The following is a 13427-nucleotide window of genomic DNA, read 5'->3' as shown; positions in this document are numbered from 1 at the left end:
AGATGACACCCATCGATCTGTAATTTCTCTTTTCCAGCCAGGATGGGGGATGCCGCTAGCACCAAGCTGGGCCGGCGGTGAGGCGGGGGGGTACGGATGAAGAGGATGGAGGGGGGGGGGCGAAGGTGAAGGCAGCCCCCCCCCTCCCAAAACATCCCCCACCCCATCGGGCCATCACCATGGCGACGAATTTTAACGACATCATCAAGCAGGGCTACGTGAGGATGAAGAGCAAGAAGCTGGGGGTGAGTGGGGGTCTGGGGGAACGGGGGGGGGGGCGTGGAGGGGGGCTCGTGGATTTGGGGCGCCGGTTGCCGCGAGAGGTGACGTGGACCGCCCCCCCCACCCCCGGCCACGTCGCCTCTCGCGGCAACCAGCACCCCTGGTTTTGCGTTGAAAAAGTGGCATTTGGGGGGGCTGCAGCAGCAGCAAGCGGGGGGTAGGCAACTTGTTGGCACCCAAGTTGTCCAGCAGCCCCAAGGGGCCGGATCCTGCACCAGGTGCCCCCCGCCACCGGACACAGCTCACCCCGGGGAGGTGGGGGTGCCCCTGAGCCCCCGCCCCGTGCCTCAGTTTCCCTCTGTGCCCAGTTTCGGCACCGGAGATGCCCCATGCCGGTGGCGGGGGGGGGTGCCGGGTGCAGACTAGGGGGGGTGCTTTAGCGCAGCACCCATAGGTGGGGGGTCAGAGGGGTTTGGTCGCTCGCCTCCATGGCTGGGAGCCGGCGGCAGCGAGCATGCCGGGTAATTTCACGCTAATTAGGGAGAACAAAGAGGGAGCGGACTCGAGGGCGGGGGACATGCTTGGGGACCATGGCCCCGCCATCCCCGGAGCCAGGGGATGCGGGGTGCCGGGACGGGGGTCCCCCTGGGAGCCTTGCCCGTGTTCGTTAATTAAGCTCTGTAATTAGCGTTGGCGGGGGTAGATGACGGCAGCCCTGGGATACCCTGTCCCCCAGCGTCCCCTCTTGTCCCCAGGCCGGCAGGGTCAGCGGGCAGGGGTCCTGGGGAAGGGGCTGGGGATGGGGAGGGGATGGGGACCCCCTGCCTGCACCGTGGCAGCCGCCGGCGCGCTCTGTCCGGCAGATCTACCGGCGCTGCTGGCTGGTCTTCCGGAAATCCTCCAGCAAAGGGCCCCAGCGCCTGGAGAAGTACCCGGATGAGAAGTCAGCGTGCCTGCGCGGGTGCCCCAAGGTGAGGGCTGCGGCGGAGCGGTGCTGGGGTGCTGCCCCGTGCCAGAGAGGGTCCCTCCTCGCCTAAACTTGCTGAGCTGGAGCCGGGTGGCTTGTCGTCCCGTGCACCCCGGTGAGGGATGCAGCCGGGTCTGGGTGCCCCCGGGCTCTGGGTGCAGCGGGGCTGGGTTTGGGTGCAGCCCTCGGTGACCCCCCCAGCCCCGCCGACCACCTCCACAGGTGACTGAGATCAGCAACGTCAAGTGCATCACGCGGCTGCCCAAGGAGACCAAGAGACAAGCCGTGGCCATCATCTTCACCGACGACTCTGCCCGGACCTTCACCTGCGATTCAGGTACGGGGCAGCGCCCGGGGGAGCCGGGCCGGGGGTGCCGGCTGGGGCACCCCGCTTTGGCCGGGGTCGCCCAGGAGCTGCCGTGGTGCCTTGCAGAGCTGGAGGCGGAGGAGTGGTACAAGACGCTGTCGGTGGAGTGCCTGGGCGCCCGCCCGAACGACATCAGCCTGGGGGAGCCCGACCTGCTGGCGCCCGGCGTGCAGTGCGAGCAGACGGGTGAGCGCGTGGCGGCGGGGCGCTCGCGCGGGGCTCGGCCTCGCTACGGCCCCCCCGAATTCTATTTATTTATTTGCCCCCCCACCCCCAGACCGGTTCAACGTGTTCCTCCTCCCCTGCCCCAACCTGGACGTTTACGGCGAGTGCAAGCTGCAGATCACCCACGAAAACATCTACCTCTGGGACACGCACAACCCCCGGGTGAAGCTGGTCTCCTGGCCCCTCTGCTCCCTGCGCCGCTACGGGCGCGATGCCACCCGCTTCACCTTCGAGGCCGGACGGTGAGATGTCACCCTCACTGGGACGGGGACCGCTGTTGGGTGCCTTCCTCCCGCCGGGCGTACCAGGAGGTGGCACTGCTGCCATCACCCCAGGGCAGGCATGACGCCGGGGTGATGGCCACGGCCCGCACAAGGTACCCCGTGGCCGGGGAGGTTTGGGGCTGGAGCTGGTCCCAGCTCAGCACCGTGGTGGGGACACAGGGGCAGCACTTACAAGCGTGGGAAGCTGGGCCAGCTGCCACCTGGGGAGGGGGTACTTTTTATCACCCCTTGGCTTGGCGACGGCGGTGACGCCCCGCGCCCCGTCCCCGCAGGATGTGCGACGCGGGGGAAGGCCTCTACACCTTCCAGACACAGGAGGGCGAGCAGATCTACCAGCGCGTGCACAGCGCCACGTTGGCCATCGCCGAGCAGCACAAGAGGGTCCTGCTGGAGATGGAGAAGAACGTCAGGGTGAGCTCCAGCCCAACCCAGGGGACCCGGGCTGGGGGCGGATCTCGGGGTGCCCTGTGTCACCCTCACCTCCTTCTTGCCCACCGCAGCTGCTGAACAAGGGCACCGAGCACTTCTCCTACCCCTGTACCCCCACCACCATGCTGCCCCGCAGCGCCTACTGGCACCACATCACCGGCTCCCAGAACATGGCTGAGTCTTCCAGCTACGCCGGTGAGTGTCCCCGTCCCCCACCGAGGAGCCGCTGCTCCTCTGGCCCCCGGGGCATCCCCACCGCCCCGTGCGAGCCCACCCTCTGCTTCATCCCCAGGGGAGGCGTACGCGGGCGCCCAGGCCGGCTCGGACACCGACCTCCTCAACAGGTTCATCTTGCTGAAGCCAAAGTCCTCCAAAAGCGACAAGCCTGAAAGCAGGGAGCCCACATCGTCCCCGTGAGCCGGCGGCGGGGGGGACCGTGGTGGGGGTCCCTTTTTTCTTCCCTGAGGGGTGGCGAGGACGTGGGCAGCCGACCCTCTGAGTCCGCAGGGAGACCGAGCTGGGGCACTCTCCATGCCAAGACCTCGGGGGAGCAGGCGCTGGCTCGTGCCCCGACCCGACGTTAGTGGAGGTGACAGCTGGCTCAGCCGCGACTGACTTGAAATATATATTGAATATCCGTATATTAAGAGATTTTTCCTTCTCACACGAATGCAAACTTCGTGGCCGCTGACGAGCCCTCGGGCAGAGATGCTCAGAGGTCTTTTTGACTCTTGGGGATCCAGCCGGGAGGTGGAGAAGAGAGGGGGGTCAAGATATTCGGTGTGTTTTCTGCGAGGTGGGGGAAGGCTGGAGCGTCGCCCTGCCGCGGGGACGGAGCAGCGCTGGAAGGTGCGGCTTGTGCTGGGATGAAGGCGCAGGGCACCAGCATCTCACCCGCCCCCCGTGAGGGGTGGGGTGCTGCTGGGGACACCCCGCCACCCCTCAGCTGATTTTTGCACTTCTCGAAGCTATTTAAACACTCGCTGTAGAATTGAGACATCTCAGGAGAAACTGGTTTTCCTTCCCGAGGGTGGGCTGGGGTGAGCAGCCGGGCAGAGCCGAGCCCGCCGGCTTTCCCAGGCTGCCCCCTCCCCAGCACCCCTCGCTCCTCCACCTGCAGCCGCTTCCCCTCGGCCGTGCCCCTGGTTTATCTGCTGGTGGGCAACCCAGGGACCAGTTTTGGCCAGTAGCATCTGCCCCTTGAGGGGCAGCTTTGCGGATATAAAAAGTCCCTGTGCAGAGAAGCCCATGCCGATGGGGAGGGAGCCGTGTTTCTCCGTGCACCCCCATTCCCATCGTCCTCGCTCCCTCCTCGCCCACCAGCACGGCTGGGTAAAAGCCCCTGCCCGGGGAGGGACCTGGGTTTCATGTGCTGAACTCTAAAGCAATTGATTTTTTTCTAGTTCTCCTATTTATTGACCTCCTTTAGAAGGGCTATCTTTTTATTGCCGTGCAAACCTTGGTGTTTCTTTGGAGTCTTCTTTCTGTCTGGGTTGGGTGGTCAGTGGTTTTATTTCCACCCTTTAAAGCTCCAGGTCCGTGCTTTGGGGACGGGGAGTGTCGTGATGTGGGAACCTGTGGTCTGTAAATACTGTGTCTTGGGTTTGGTGTAGCTTGTGGCTGAGGCTGGGGAGCTGCTGGGAGGCCGGCGGGATGGAGAAGGGCTGCTCCCCACAGCGCGGCCGGGCGCAGAGGGGCTCAGCGGCACCCCAGCACTGCCCAGTAGCGTGTCCTCCCCTGGGTGAGAGGTGTAACCCGCTCTCTTTTCCTGGCTACACACCTCATCTGGAAAAGATTTAACATCTATTACCAAAAATGTTTGGGTTTTCTTTTTTTAAGGAGTTGCTCAATGAATAAACAACCCTTATCCACCCTTCCTGTTTGTCCGTTCCATCCAAATGCACTCAGGAAGTGCAAGTGGGAGTAGCGCCTGCCAGAGAGAAGAATGCTGATGGGGGAGATTTCCCAACGCTCCGGGCAGCATACTTGGCTCAAAACTTTGTTCTGCCTCCGGCCACGGCCAGGACACCGCAAGTGAAGTCCTCAAACCGCTGGGGAGGGGAGAAGGGTGGAACAAGTTGCCACCCTCCATCAAACAACCCCAAGTGAAACAGGACACCAGCAACCCGCCATCACCCCGCAGCTCCGGGGACGTGCCAGGGCAGTGGTGGCTCCAAATCCCCGGGCAAAGGAGTTTCAAGCCACTCCATCTCCCAGCTCTTCCCGAATTGAGCCAGGTCAGTCATCCCAGGCCATGACTGCCTGGCAGAATGCTGGCCTCAAGGCGAGGCAGCCACGCCAGCGCTCCCTCCAGGGATGGGGATAACTCTTGGGGAGCCGCGCCACAGCTGGTGGTGCCGCAGCGACACCAAAGCAGCAGCCCTGGACTCGGGCTGCTCTCTCCGGCTCAGCGTGAGCACCCATCCCCGCGCCATTCCAACGCCCCATGAGCGCAGTGGCACACATGCCTTCCTCTCCCTGCCAGCCATCACGGTAAGGAAGAGGCAGGTCTCTCCGGGAAAGCATCACTGGGAAGCTCAGCCCACGTGTTGCTGGGTGCTGATGGAGGGCAGGAGAAGGGGTGACCCAGGCAATCGCTAGAGCCCTTCAGCCACCGCCACAGTTTGGTACCTGCAGCAAGCTCCAGCCCAGCACACAAGCCACCTTGGGGCTGTAGTTACACTGGAAGCTGCCAGCCAGGGGTTATTAATGACAGCTCCTAACATCCCAGCTCCTAACACAAAGATTGTATAGTCGGTAGAGTCTGCTCCCAAGGAATCTTTAAATACAGCTAAGCCTGCCTGGCCCATCTGGGCTCCCCTGCAGCACTGCCTTCTGCAGCACCTCGCTTACCAGCCCAGCCTCACACATCTGCTTTAAATGTAGCACCGGATCAGTAAACGACGGGCTACCTGCTGGGGGAAGTTCTGGTCTCCTTAGGAGATAATGTGAGGAACAGCAGTCAGCGGTGGAGAGCAACGCTCCCTCCAAAGCAGATCTCATTAAGTTAATGTCTATTGGAGAGAAGTAAATGATGTGACATCTCCTCCCGCAGCCGCAGACGAGCTTTCAGGGATGGCAGAACGCAGGGGGTAAGGCTTTATTCAGCACAGTAAGGAACGGACATGCAAATAAGGTAGGGTTGTGTAACTGAGGTACACGCTTCCCAATCCCAAATGCCACGTGGCCAGAATCCAAAACCAGCCTAAAACTCTGGGATCACTTGGAGACAAAGCCTGTCTCAGCAAAGACGCCCACCATGTCCCCTCCTGTTTTACCCTACACATCACAATGGCTTCCCCTAGGAAGGAGGGCCAGGGAAGAGGCGTCACCGCCCAGCAGAGCTGGGCCGGGAAAAGAGAGTGAGATGGGGAGGCAAAAGCCTCAGCCCAGAACGCTGCCGGGCAGAGGCAGGGACTTTCTGCATCACTCACGCCTGAGCGCTCTCTTGCAAGGGGCCACCTCAGTTTATAGTGAGGACGTCGCTCTGGATCTCATGGCTCAGCTGGGTCTGGAGGTCACTCAGTTTCTTCTTCAGGCCGGACAGCGCAGAGAGAACGATGGTCTCTGGGCGCAGAGAACCGCAGGACTCCACGTTGTAATAAAACCTGAGGTTACAAGTCAGGGGTAAGTCACCATCTTCCCTGTGAGGAGGTGCAAAGCCAGAGAGCACCCACAGAGCAGTTCCAGCCTATCCTGAGCCAGCGCAGGGAGCTCTGTGGAGAATCCCAACCATCAGCATCATTTGCCTCCCAAGTGGGCAACTGCCAGCACTGCCTCTCTACAACCATCACACCACCACTTGTGACTCCACAGGCTGCAAAAGCACTTCTGAGATCTCCATTCAGCACCACGACCTGAGAGCCAGCAGAGCACCGCGCCAGAAGACTGGCTGCAGGCACTTCTGCGGTGCGAATAACCTGGGAGAGGGGGTCCCACCAGCGAGCAGAGCATGAGAGACCCACATGGGTGAATAAATATCGTAAGCCATTTTTCCCCTCAAGCCTCACACTTCACCGAATGCTGCACTGCCCTACTTGACAACGCGAACTCAGGAGAGCCGTCTAGTATCTCCCAGAGGGGAAAACCTGCCAGGCCTGGGCATATCACCAGTTAACTCCAACTTTTGTCCTGCTTTTCAGGGAACACCAGCTTCTTGGGCTGGCAAACTTCAGCGCAAGAGTAAATACCCTTGTACTAACGAACGCTGATGAGATGCACCCAGCCGGTCCCCCCGTTTTCCAGTTGTTGCAGCGCATTCAGCTTCCTACCTCTCTGGCTTCCCGTTGGGGTCATAGGGAGCTTGTGCATCTTCCTCGTCAATCTCCGAGTACTCGCTCTTGGGCCTGGAATTGAAGAGGAGGAAAGGTCAGCACAGAGCCCACGCTCTAGCCTGGCCCCACAGCACCCAGGTGCTCTGCGGCACTGTCTGGCCCCAGAGGGAGAGCACTGGGGCTCACGTCCAGCAGGCAAAGGAGAGGGCATCAAATGTCAGGTCAGAGAAAAAAAACTCAGTCCCACATTGCCCTTTTTCTAGCTCCTCATTAATGCCACACAGTCACACAGCAGCGCTGGAGGGAGAGGATCAGCCCTGCTCTGCACAAACTCGGCGAGCCCTGTGCGGGGTACTGTGGCTCCATCCTAGCCTGGCACAATCTGGCAGGTGCTTCCAGCGAAGGGATGTCGATACCTGAAGGGACTGTGTTTATGGAGCACGGACCTTGTGTTATCTTTTCTTTCTACTTTTCACTGGTCCAGGGAAACACCGGCGCATTCCGGCACTCAGCCTGTGCAGCACAGCTGAGATGGGAAGGCCCAGTCAGCTTGTGCCCAGCAGGAAAAAAAAATCTCCTGTACTTCAGGCAAGTGAGCCCAACCCTGATGTCCTGCACCTCCACTCCTCTACACACATCGCTACCAAAACCACTGCAATGCCTGTGCATCAGCTGGGCCAACACATCTTTCTATCTGTTGCAGCCCTTGGCTTACAGAGGATCATACTGGAGAGACTGTTTGGAAGCACTTAATCCATGTAAGAAAACCCAAAGCCTCGAGCTGTCTGAGAAGCCAGCACAGAAAATCCCATGCCCACCAAGGTCTCCTGCTGGCCTTCCTCTGCCCTAGTGGTGTCAAGAAAGGCTGATCCTCGAACCCTACCATCAGCTGCCTTAAATAAAACCGCACTTCCCAAACAAATCCTCTGTCTGTAACAAACCACTAAGAGAGAAGAAGCATTAATAGAGCTGGGTCTTCACGTTACTTGCGGAACCACCCATGACCAAAAATAGGGCAGAGGTTTCCACCACCACGACAGCTGCTTTGAGATTCCAGCTGCGTGCCAGTGCTCTGCCAACAGCCTCAAAATGCAACTAGGATGAAAAACCAAACCAAAAATAATAGCTAGCCTTGGAGCACAGAGGCTTTGTCTCTGTATTGTCTTCATGGGGAATCAGATGAACTCGGAAAGACAGACATCAGGGAACAGGCAGCAACAACAGTAATCTTTCTTTGGGATTTTTCCAACTTTTATATAAATTTTGTCAAGAACGTCCCAAAAACCCGTTTCCAGGTACCCAGCTTGTTGCATAACACACCAGGTTCCTGAAGATGCAGCCGACTGCCAGCAAACAAAAGAATCCACATTAGCAGCTGCCTTAGGCCACCCTGCCAGGGAAGCACCTCATTGCTGTGGTACACGTGCTCAGCCACGCAGCTGCGGCTCTTCTCCGCAACACCAGTATCTCCAAAAGCCCAAACTCTCCGAAATTCACACTGTGACATTCCCTGACCAAAATGGCAGCAAACCCAATGATACCTCAGCCTGCCTGGCATCTGTCTGTCCAACTCAAAGCAGTATTCCAGGTCTGTCACTTCATCAGTATCAAAGACTTACTATCCAACATTACAGAAATTAAACCAGAGAAATTTTACAGCACCAAAATGAAGCCTAAAATGGTTTCAAATCCCAACTTGAAATTCCACACCAGAGAGACATTCTTGCTTCTCAAGCATCCAGTCTATCACCCAGACAATCCAACTAAACGTTGGGGCAGTTTACCTGCAACAAATCATTTAGAAACTTCAAAACTATCCGGTTTCACTCACAAAACTGCTGGTGACAAAGGACAGGCCAGCACATCCACTCTTGTGACATGCTACTAACCACAAGGCTGCTGAGAAGCATCCTCCTCAGCTCTGCACCACCTCACCACAACCGGCCTCTCACAGACTTTTCTCCCCGCAACAGCCTGGTCTGTAAGTGGCAGCTCCCAAAGTCCAGCTTCAGTCCACGTGTACAGATCATCAATGCTGAGGAAAATGCCCATTTCCAGATTTCCTGCACTACCAGCCAGCCTGGTTCCTACTGCAGATCCCAGAGCACTGCCCTGATGAAGTGCTGAGGGAGCCGAACGCCTGGCATGTCCTATTCTCACCCAGACTGACTGAACCGGACCCACGAAACGCGCCCTACAGAGCCCATCAAAGCCAAGTGGGGTTCGCTTCTTCCATCCATAAAACAGGGCTGGGATGGCTGCGGGCAGATCCCAGCCCATTTCATGCACGTTATGGATTCACCTGCACCTCCACCCTCGGCGACAAAAGGCTTCTCAAGTCTCCAGAGCGCAAACCTAGCCGCACAGGATCTCCATGACAGCTCCTCAGCACAAAGCCCCTGGCAGTCTGGCTGAGGCATGAAAGAAATCTAGGCTAACTGCGCCTGCGGGAAGCTCGCTAGTGAACAGCTAACTTAGCAAGGGGCAGTGTAAGGCCACGCTCTGCAATGGGTCCAGGCACCCAGGCTTGAAGGGGAGAGTGTGGAGGTCACAGAAGCCTACTACCTGCCTGCTACTGCTTGCAGCTGTTTGCAGAGTCGAATTTGGCAGCACAGGGCCTGGTGGCGACAGGAGGAAAACCCGCTGAGCCCCTTCTGCCGCTCAGCCTCTTCTCCAGCTGCAGCTTCACTCAGGCTTTTGTTCCCGCTTGCTCAGTCCTGGCTTCTGTGGTCCCTGCACCAAATCCTGCCCCTGTACCAAGGTCTTCCTGACCTTGAGCACAGCTCTGGCTGCTGCCCTGCTGTTACAGCAGCACATCCACCACCTCCTCTAGTCCCTGCTCTCAGCCTGCCTTGGTTAAAGCACCTGGTTCCTCGCTCTGCCGCTGGCTCCAGTGTGCTTGATGACAGGACGGTCACCACTGCTAGGTGGTCACGGGGATGCAGAGTCCGGAGCAGCTCGGGTTACCTAGTCACAAAAGAGTGCTGCTAGGTGAAGTCCTTGTCCTGGCCAAAGCAGGGCAGCAGCTTTCCAAAAGCAAAATCATGATGTCACTTTTAGCAGCACGCTACTTGTGCGGAATATGTCAGAGTAGAGTAAAGGGCCAGAGAGGAAAACCCCACTGCCAGAACTCATGCTCCAGGAGCGAGATGTACGGGTGAAATTGGAGATGCACACTGGGCTTTCTCAAACACACAGGGCTGCAAAATCAGCCTTGCAACCTAAGCTTCCACTCTTTGCTCTTGTAGCAACCTCTTCCACTTCACGTGGATCTATTTCTTCCTCAGACCTTACCCTGACCTACATACCACTTGTGCAGGGAAGAAGAAAACAGAAGCGAGCAGTGGGAAAGAACACAAAAGCGAGGTAAAGGAGTAGTGACAGTATGTGAGGTGGCCGCAAACCAGTCCACCTTGCATGCAGCTGCAACCAAGGGACTGGCTTTGGTACCTTAACAAAGGAGCAGAATCTGTGCAAGGGGCAGTGACGGGCACGATCACTTACTGACTCAAATTATCCCCAGGGCTGAAATGTAGGTGCCTGCTGGAAAGTCTTTTTCAGTCCCTCCAGACATTAGGACATACCACTCTTCCGGTTTGGGGTACACGGTGTGCCGCAGCGCGTTGTCTGGGTCGTACTCGAAGGCTACGCCTGCTGTGGGGTTCCACTTGGCATGCTCCTTGCCAAAGCCCTTCTTGGCATAGGCTCGCAGCCTCAGCTCCTGGCCCTTCCGCAGCTTCACAATGAGGATGTCTGCAGAAAAGCACACACCCGTTTGAGAAGGCTGCAGCGGAGAAATGAGTGTGCAGGATCACACTACGGCAAAGGCAAGAATTTTTGGTGCCCAGGAAGACGTTACCACAGAAGCTAGGGCTTGCTTGGATTCCTAAAGGGACTCATCCTAAGAGTAGCTGCGAAACATCTTGCTAAGTAAAAAGGAGTTGCACATATGCCCAGAGGCATAGCTCAGGTCCCCAGGCAACAGCCGACAGCACGGCATTTTGCATCTTGGCTGTCTCTAAGCTGTTAGAAGGGAAGAGAGAAGCACCCTCTGACACAGGACTCTTAATTCCGAAAGGGGACAGATAGCCTTTAAGTGGCATTAAGACAAAATGATAACCCTGCTGATGCAGCGGTGCCAGTGCTTCTCAACTGCCCGCTTTACAGCTGCATCACAGTTACACAGCTATTAAAGGAAGAATGAGTTCAAAGAGCCTGAAAATTCATTTCCTCCTCCAGCTCTTATTCCCAGTGAAACGCCACTTACCGTCCTGCTCCACATAGTCATTCGGGTCGTTGTCTCTGCTCCGAGATGTTACCTGCAGAAGAACAAAAGCAAGCCAATTAATGGCAAGATTGACTTTTCTCCTCACCTTAAGTAACAGTTGCCTACAAAAAAAGACTGCAGAGAGCTGCTCTAGAGTGGCTTTACAGCAACAAATCCAGCCCACCCTACTGAATGGAAATCGGGACAATTCAGGCAGCTGAGCCAGGTACGTGATATCCCACTCCACTAGCCTGCTCACCTCCCGAGCTGCTCTCCCTCAGCGGACGGGGAGTGCTTCAGCTCAGCCCAGTGCCGCTGCGTGGTTCTGCAACGCAGCCCAGAGTCACTGCTGGCAGCCGACACACAGAACTCACTGCACCTCAGCTGAAGCAAGCAAGAAACAGCAGGCTACAGCTAGGCTTTAACCAGGCTGTCACCAGCCACCAAAAGCTGCCCCCAGGCTGTGGTGGCATCCGGATGCAGCCTCAATAGCATTTTAAAACATTCTCCATTAAAGTCCCTTTGCATCTGTTCCGCTTTGGCTCCGCCAACCCTCCCCAAGGTGACTGGGCAAGAGCCGTTTGGCTGTAGGGCCCTGGCCCAGGCTCTCACACCTTGCTGCACTAGAGAGCCAAGCAACAGAAAACCGGAGGCCTCCAGGCTGCTGCCAAGCCTTCGAAGAGGCTGACCTTGCCTGAGCCCTGGCAGCGAGCGGGCAAGAGGACGCAGTGACACGGCAGCAGGACCCAAGCGCACACGCTCCGAGTGGCCGACGTGAGATGGAGGGTCTACACTAAAGCCTCCCAAGAGTTTGAGCTGAGGGATGCTGGATGAGGCCATACTGCTCTGACACGCCATCAGACAGCAAGTGAAGGCGAAGAAGAGGAGAGCATTGGCACACACTGCCGCTTCCATAGATATTCCTGCTTTGCTCTACCACTACGTTTTAAGAGGGGCTTTAGGCAACATGAAATGTGCTTGAAAGCCTTGTTTTGTCCGCGTCCCATGTGTTTGTCACCCCAGCCTCAACGGGGGGTTGAGGTAGAGAGGGGGCTCACTGATCAGCAGATCGCACTGACCGGTATGACCCGGGGGTTGTTGGAGATGAGATCGCGGGACGTGACGTGACGAGTTTGGTCTTCGTTGCACCTGACGTCAAGGGTGAACTCCACAGAGCACTCCGGGCAGAACTCATCACACGTGCAGTCCTGGGATAGACACAGGTCAGGATCTTTATGCCAAACCTCTCCCAGCAAAAATTAGAAGTGCTTTCCATCCGATCAGATACCCACCACCATCAAAATAAACACCCAACAACATTTTGCTTGACTCACTCTGGAATATTGCATCTTATCCACAATGTCATCACTGGTGAGTGGGATGAGACCTGTGGGAAGAAAGAAATTGGGGGAATGTCTGAATGTCACGGGAGCACCAACCCTCCTGCTGAGATGGGCAGAGGCACAGCAGCCTCCTGACAAAGGTGCTTCGGCACCTCCAGACTGATTTCACCCACAACCTCTGCCTTGCCGCACATCTTCGTCTTCCTCCCCACGCCTGGCACTCACCCAGCCTGTGTGCAATGAATTCGTCATGGAGCACGGAGGAATTGGCATCTATCTGGACCCAGTCGATGGCTGCAGAGAGAAAAAAGTCACAAGCTGTGAAACGCAAGGAAAAGCCGAGCAGTTCACGAGTGCACAGAAAACGTTACGGAGACCACAGTGAAGCTGAGGCAGCGTCTGGTAATACATAATACTGGCTAAACATGGGTAAGGGGAGCTGAAGGCAGCTTGGAGGGGCAGGAGAAAATGGAGGGGAAGTGATGAGAGGGAGAGCAGCCCAGGGGACCGTGACCTCAGAGAGGCAGGATGTGACCTCGGACAGGCAGGACGGTAAGCGAAAGGCAGTACCTATGATGGGGACTTCTGCGATGAACACTCTTCGAATGGAATTTGCCACCCTGAGGGAGAGAAACCCCCGTGTTTAGGCATGAGGGAAGGCGGACCTTCGCGACGCACCGGCCTGCCTGCAGAGACGCCCCGGGCTTTGCCTCGGAGGCCCTGAACGGGCCCGCACCGGAGGCCACTACCCGCGGTGGGCGATCCCCGCGGCGGGCGATCCCCGCGGCCCATCCCGCCTCCCCCAGCCGGCGGCACCCCCCGCAGCCGCGGGGAGGCAGGGCCTCCGGGGGCAGCTCCCGCAGCCGACCGCGGCCTGGTCCGTCCCCGGGCCCGCCCGCCCCGCGGCGGTGCTCACGCCAGGTCCGTGTTCTCGATGATGAACTTGACGTTCTCGTCCGTCAGCTCGGTGATGCGCACCGTGGGCTGGTTGGCATACGGCATGGCCGCCCCGCTCCCGGCGCCCGGCCCGCCGCGCCCGCGCCCGCCCC

The 13427-nt window shown here is 58.1% G+C and overlaps 2 protein-coding genes across 2 annotated transcripts; one reads left to right on the top strand and one right to left on the bottom strand.

Annotated features, from left to right (window-relative positions):
* The first annotated feature begins 164 nt into the window (after window positions 1–164).
* Window positions 165–2985, top strand: DOK4 (docking protein 4). The gene is made up of 8 exons (XM_082005752.1): window positions 165–245; window positions 1086–1193; window positions 1412–1526; window positions 1623–1742; window positions 1834–2023; window positions 2338–2476; window positions 2566–2689; window positions 2787–2985. The coding sequence occupies exons 1-8, from the start codon at window positions 180–182 to the stop codon at window positions 2909–2911; spliced, it is 987 nt and encodes a 328-aa protein (XP_081861878.1). The 5' UTR covers window positions 165–179; the 3' UTR covers window positions 2912–2985.
* A 2972-nt stretch (window positions 2986–5957) lies between these two features.
* On the bottom strand, window positions 5958–13380 carry POLR2C (RNA polymerase II subunit C; the record flags this gene model as incomplete). Its single annotated transcript, XM_082005670.1, has 9 exons — window positions 5958–6102; window positions 6766–6840; window positions 10353–10521; window positions 11036–11087; window positions 12115–12243; window positions 12370–12422; window positions 12604–12672; window positions 12949–12998; window positions 13295–13380. 9 exons carry the CDS (start codon window positions 13378–13380, stop codon window positions 5958–5960), a joined length of 828 nt encoding a protein of 275 aa, XP_081861796.1.
* Window positions 13381–13427: the final 47 nt, after the last annotated feature.

The sequence above is a fragment of the Phaethon aethereus genome (assembly GCF_964289735.1).
Source record: "Phaethon aethereus genome assembly, chromosome: 13".
In the NCBI taxonomy this organism is placed as follows: domain Eukaryota; kingdom Metazoa; phylum Chordata; class Aves; order Phaethontiformes; family Phaethontidae; genus Phaethon; species Phaethon aethereus.
This window is presented reverse-complemented; position numbering and strand designations above follow the sequence as displayed.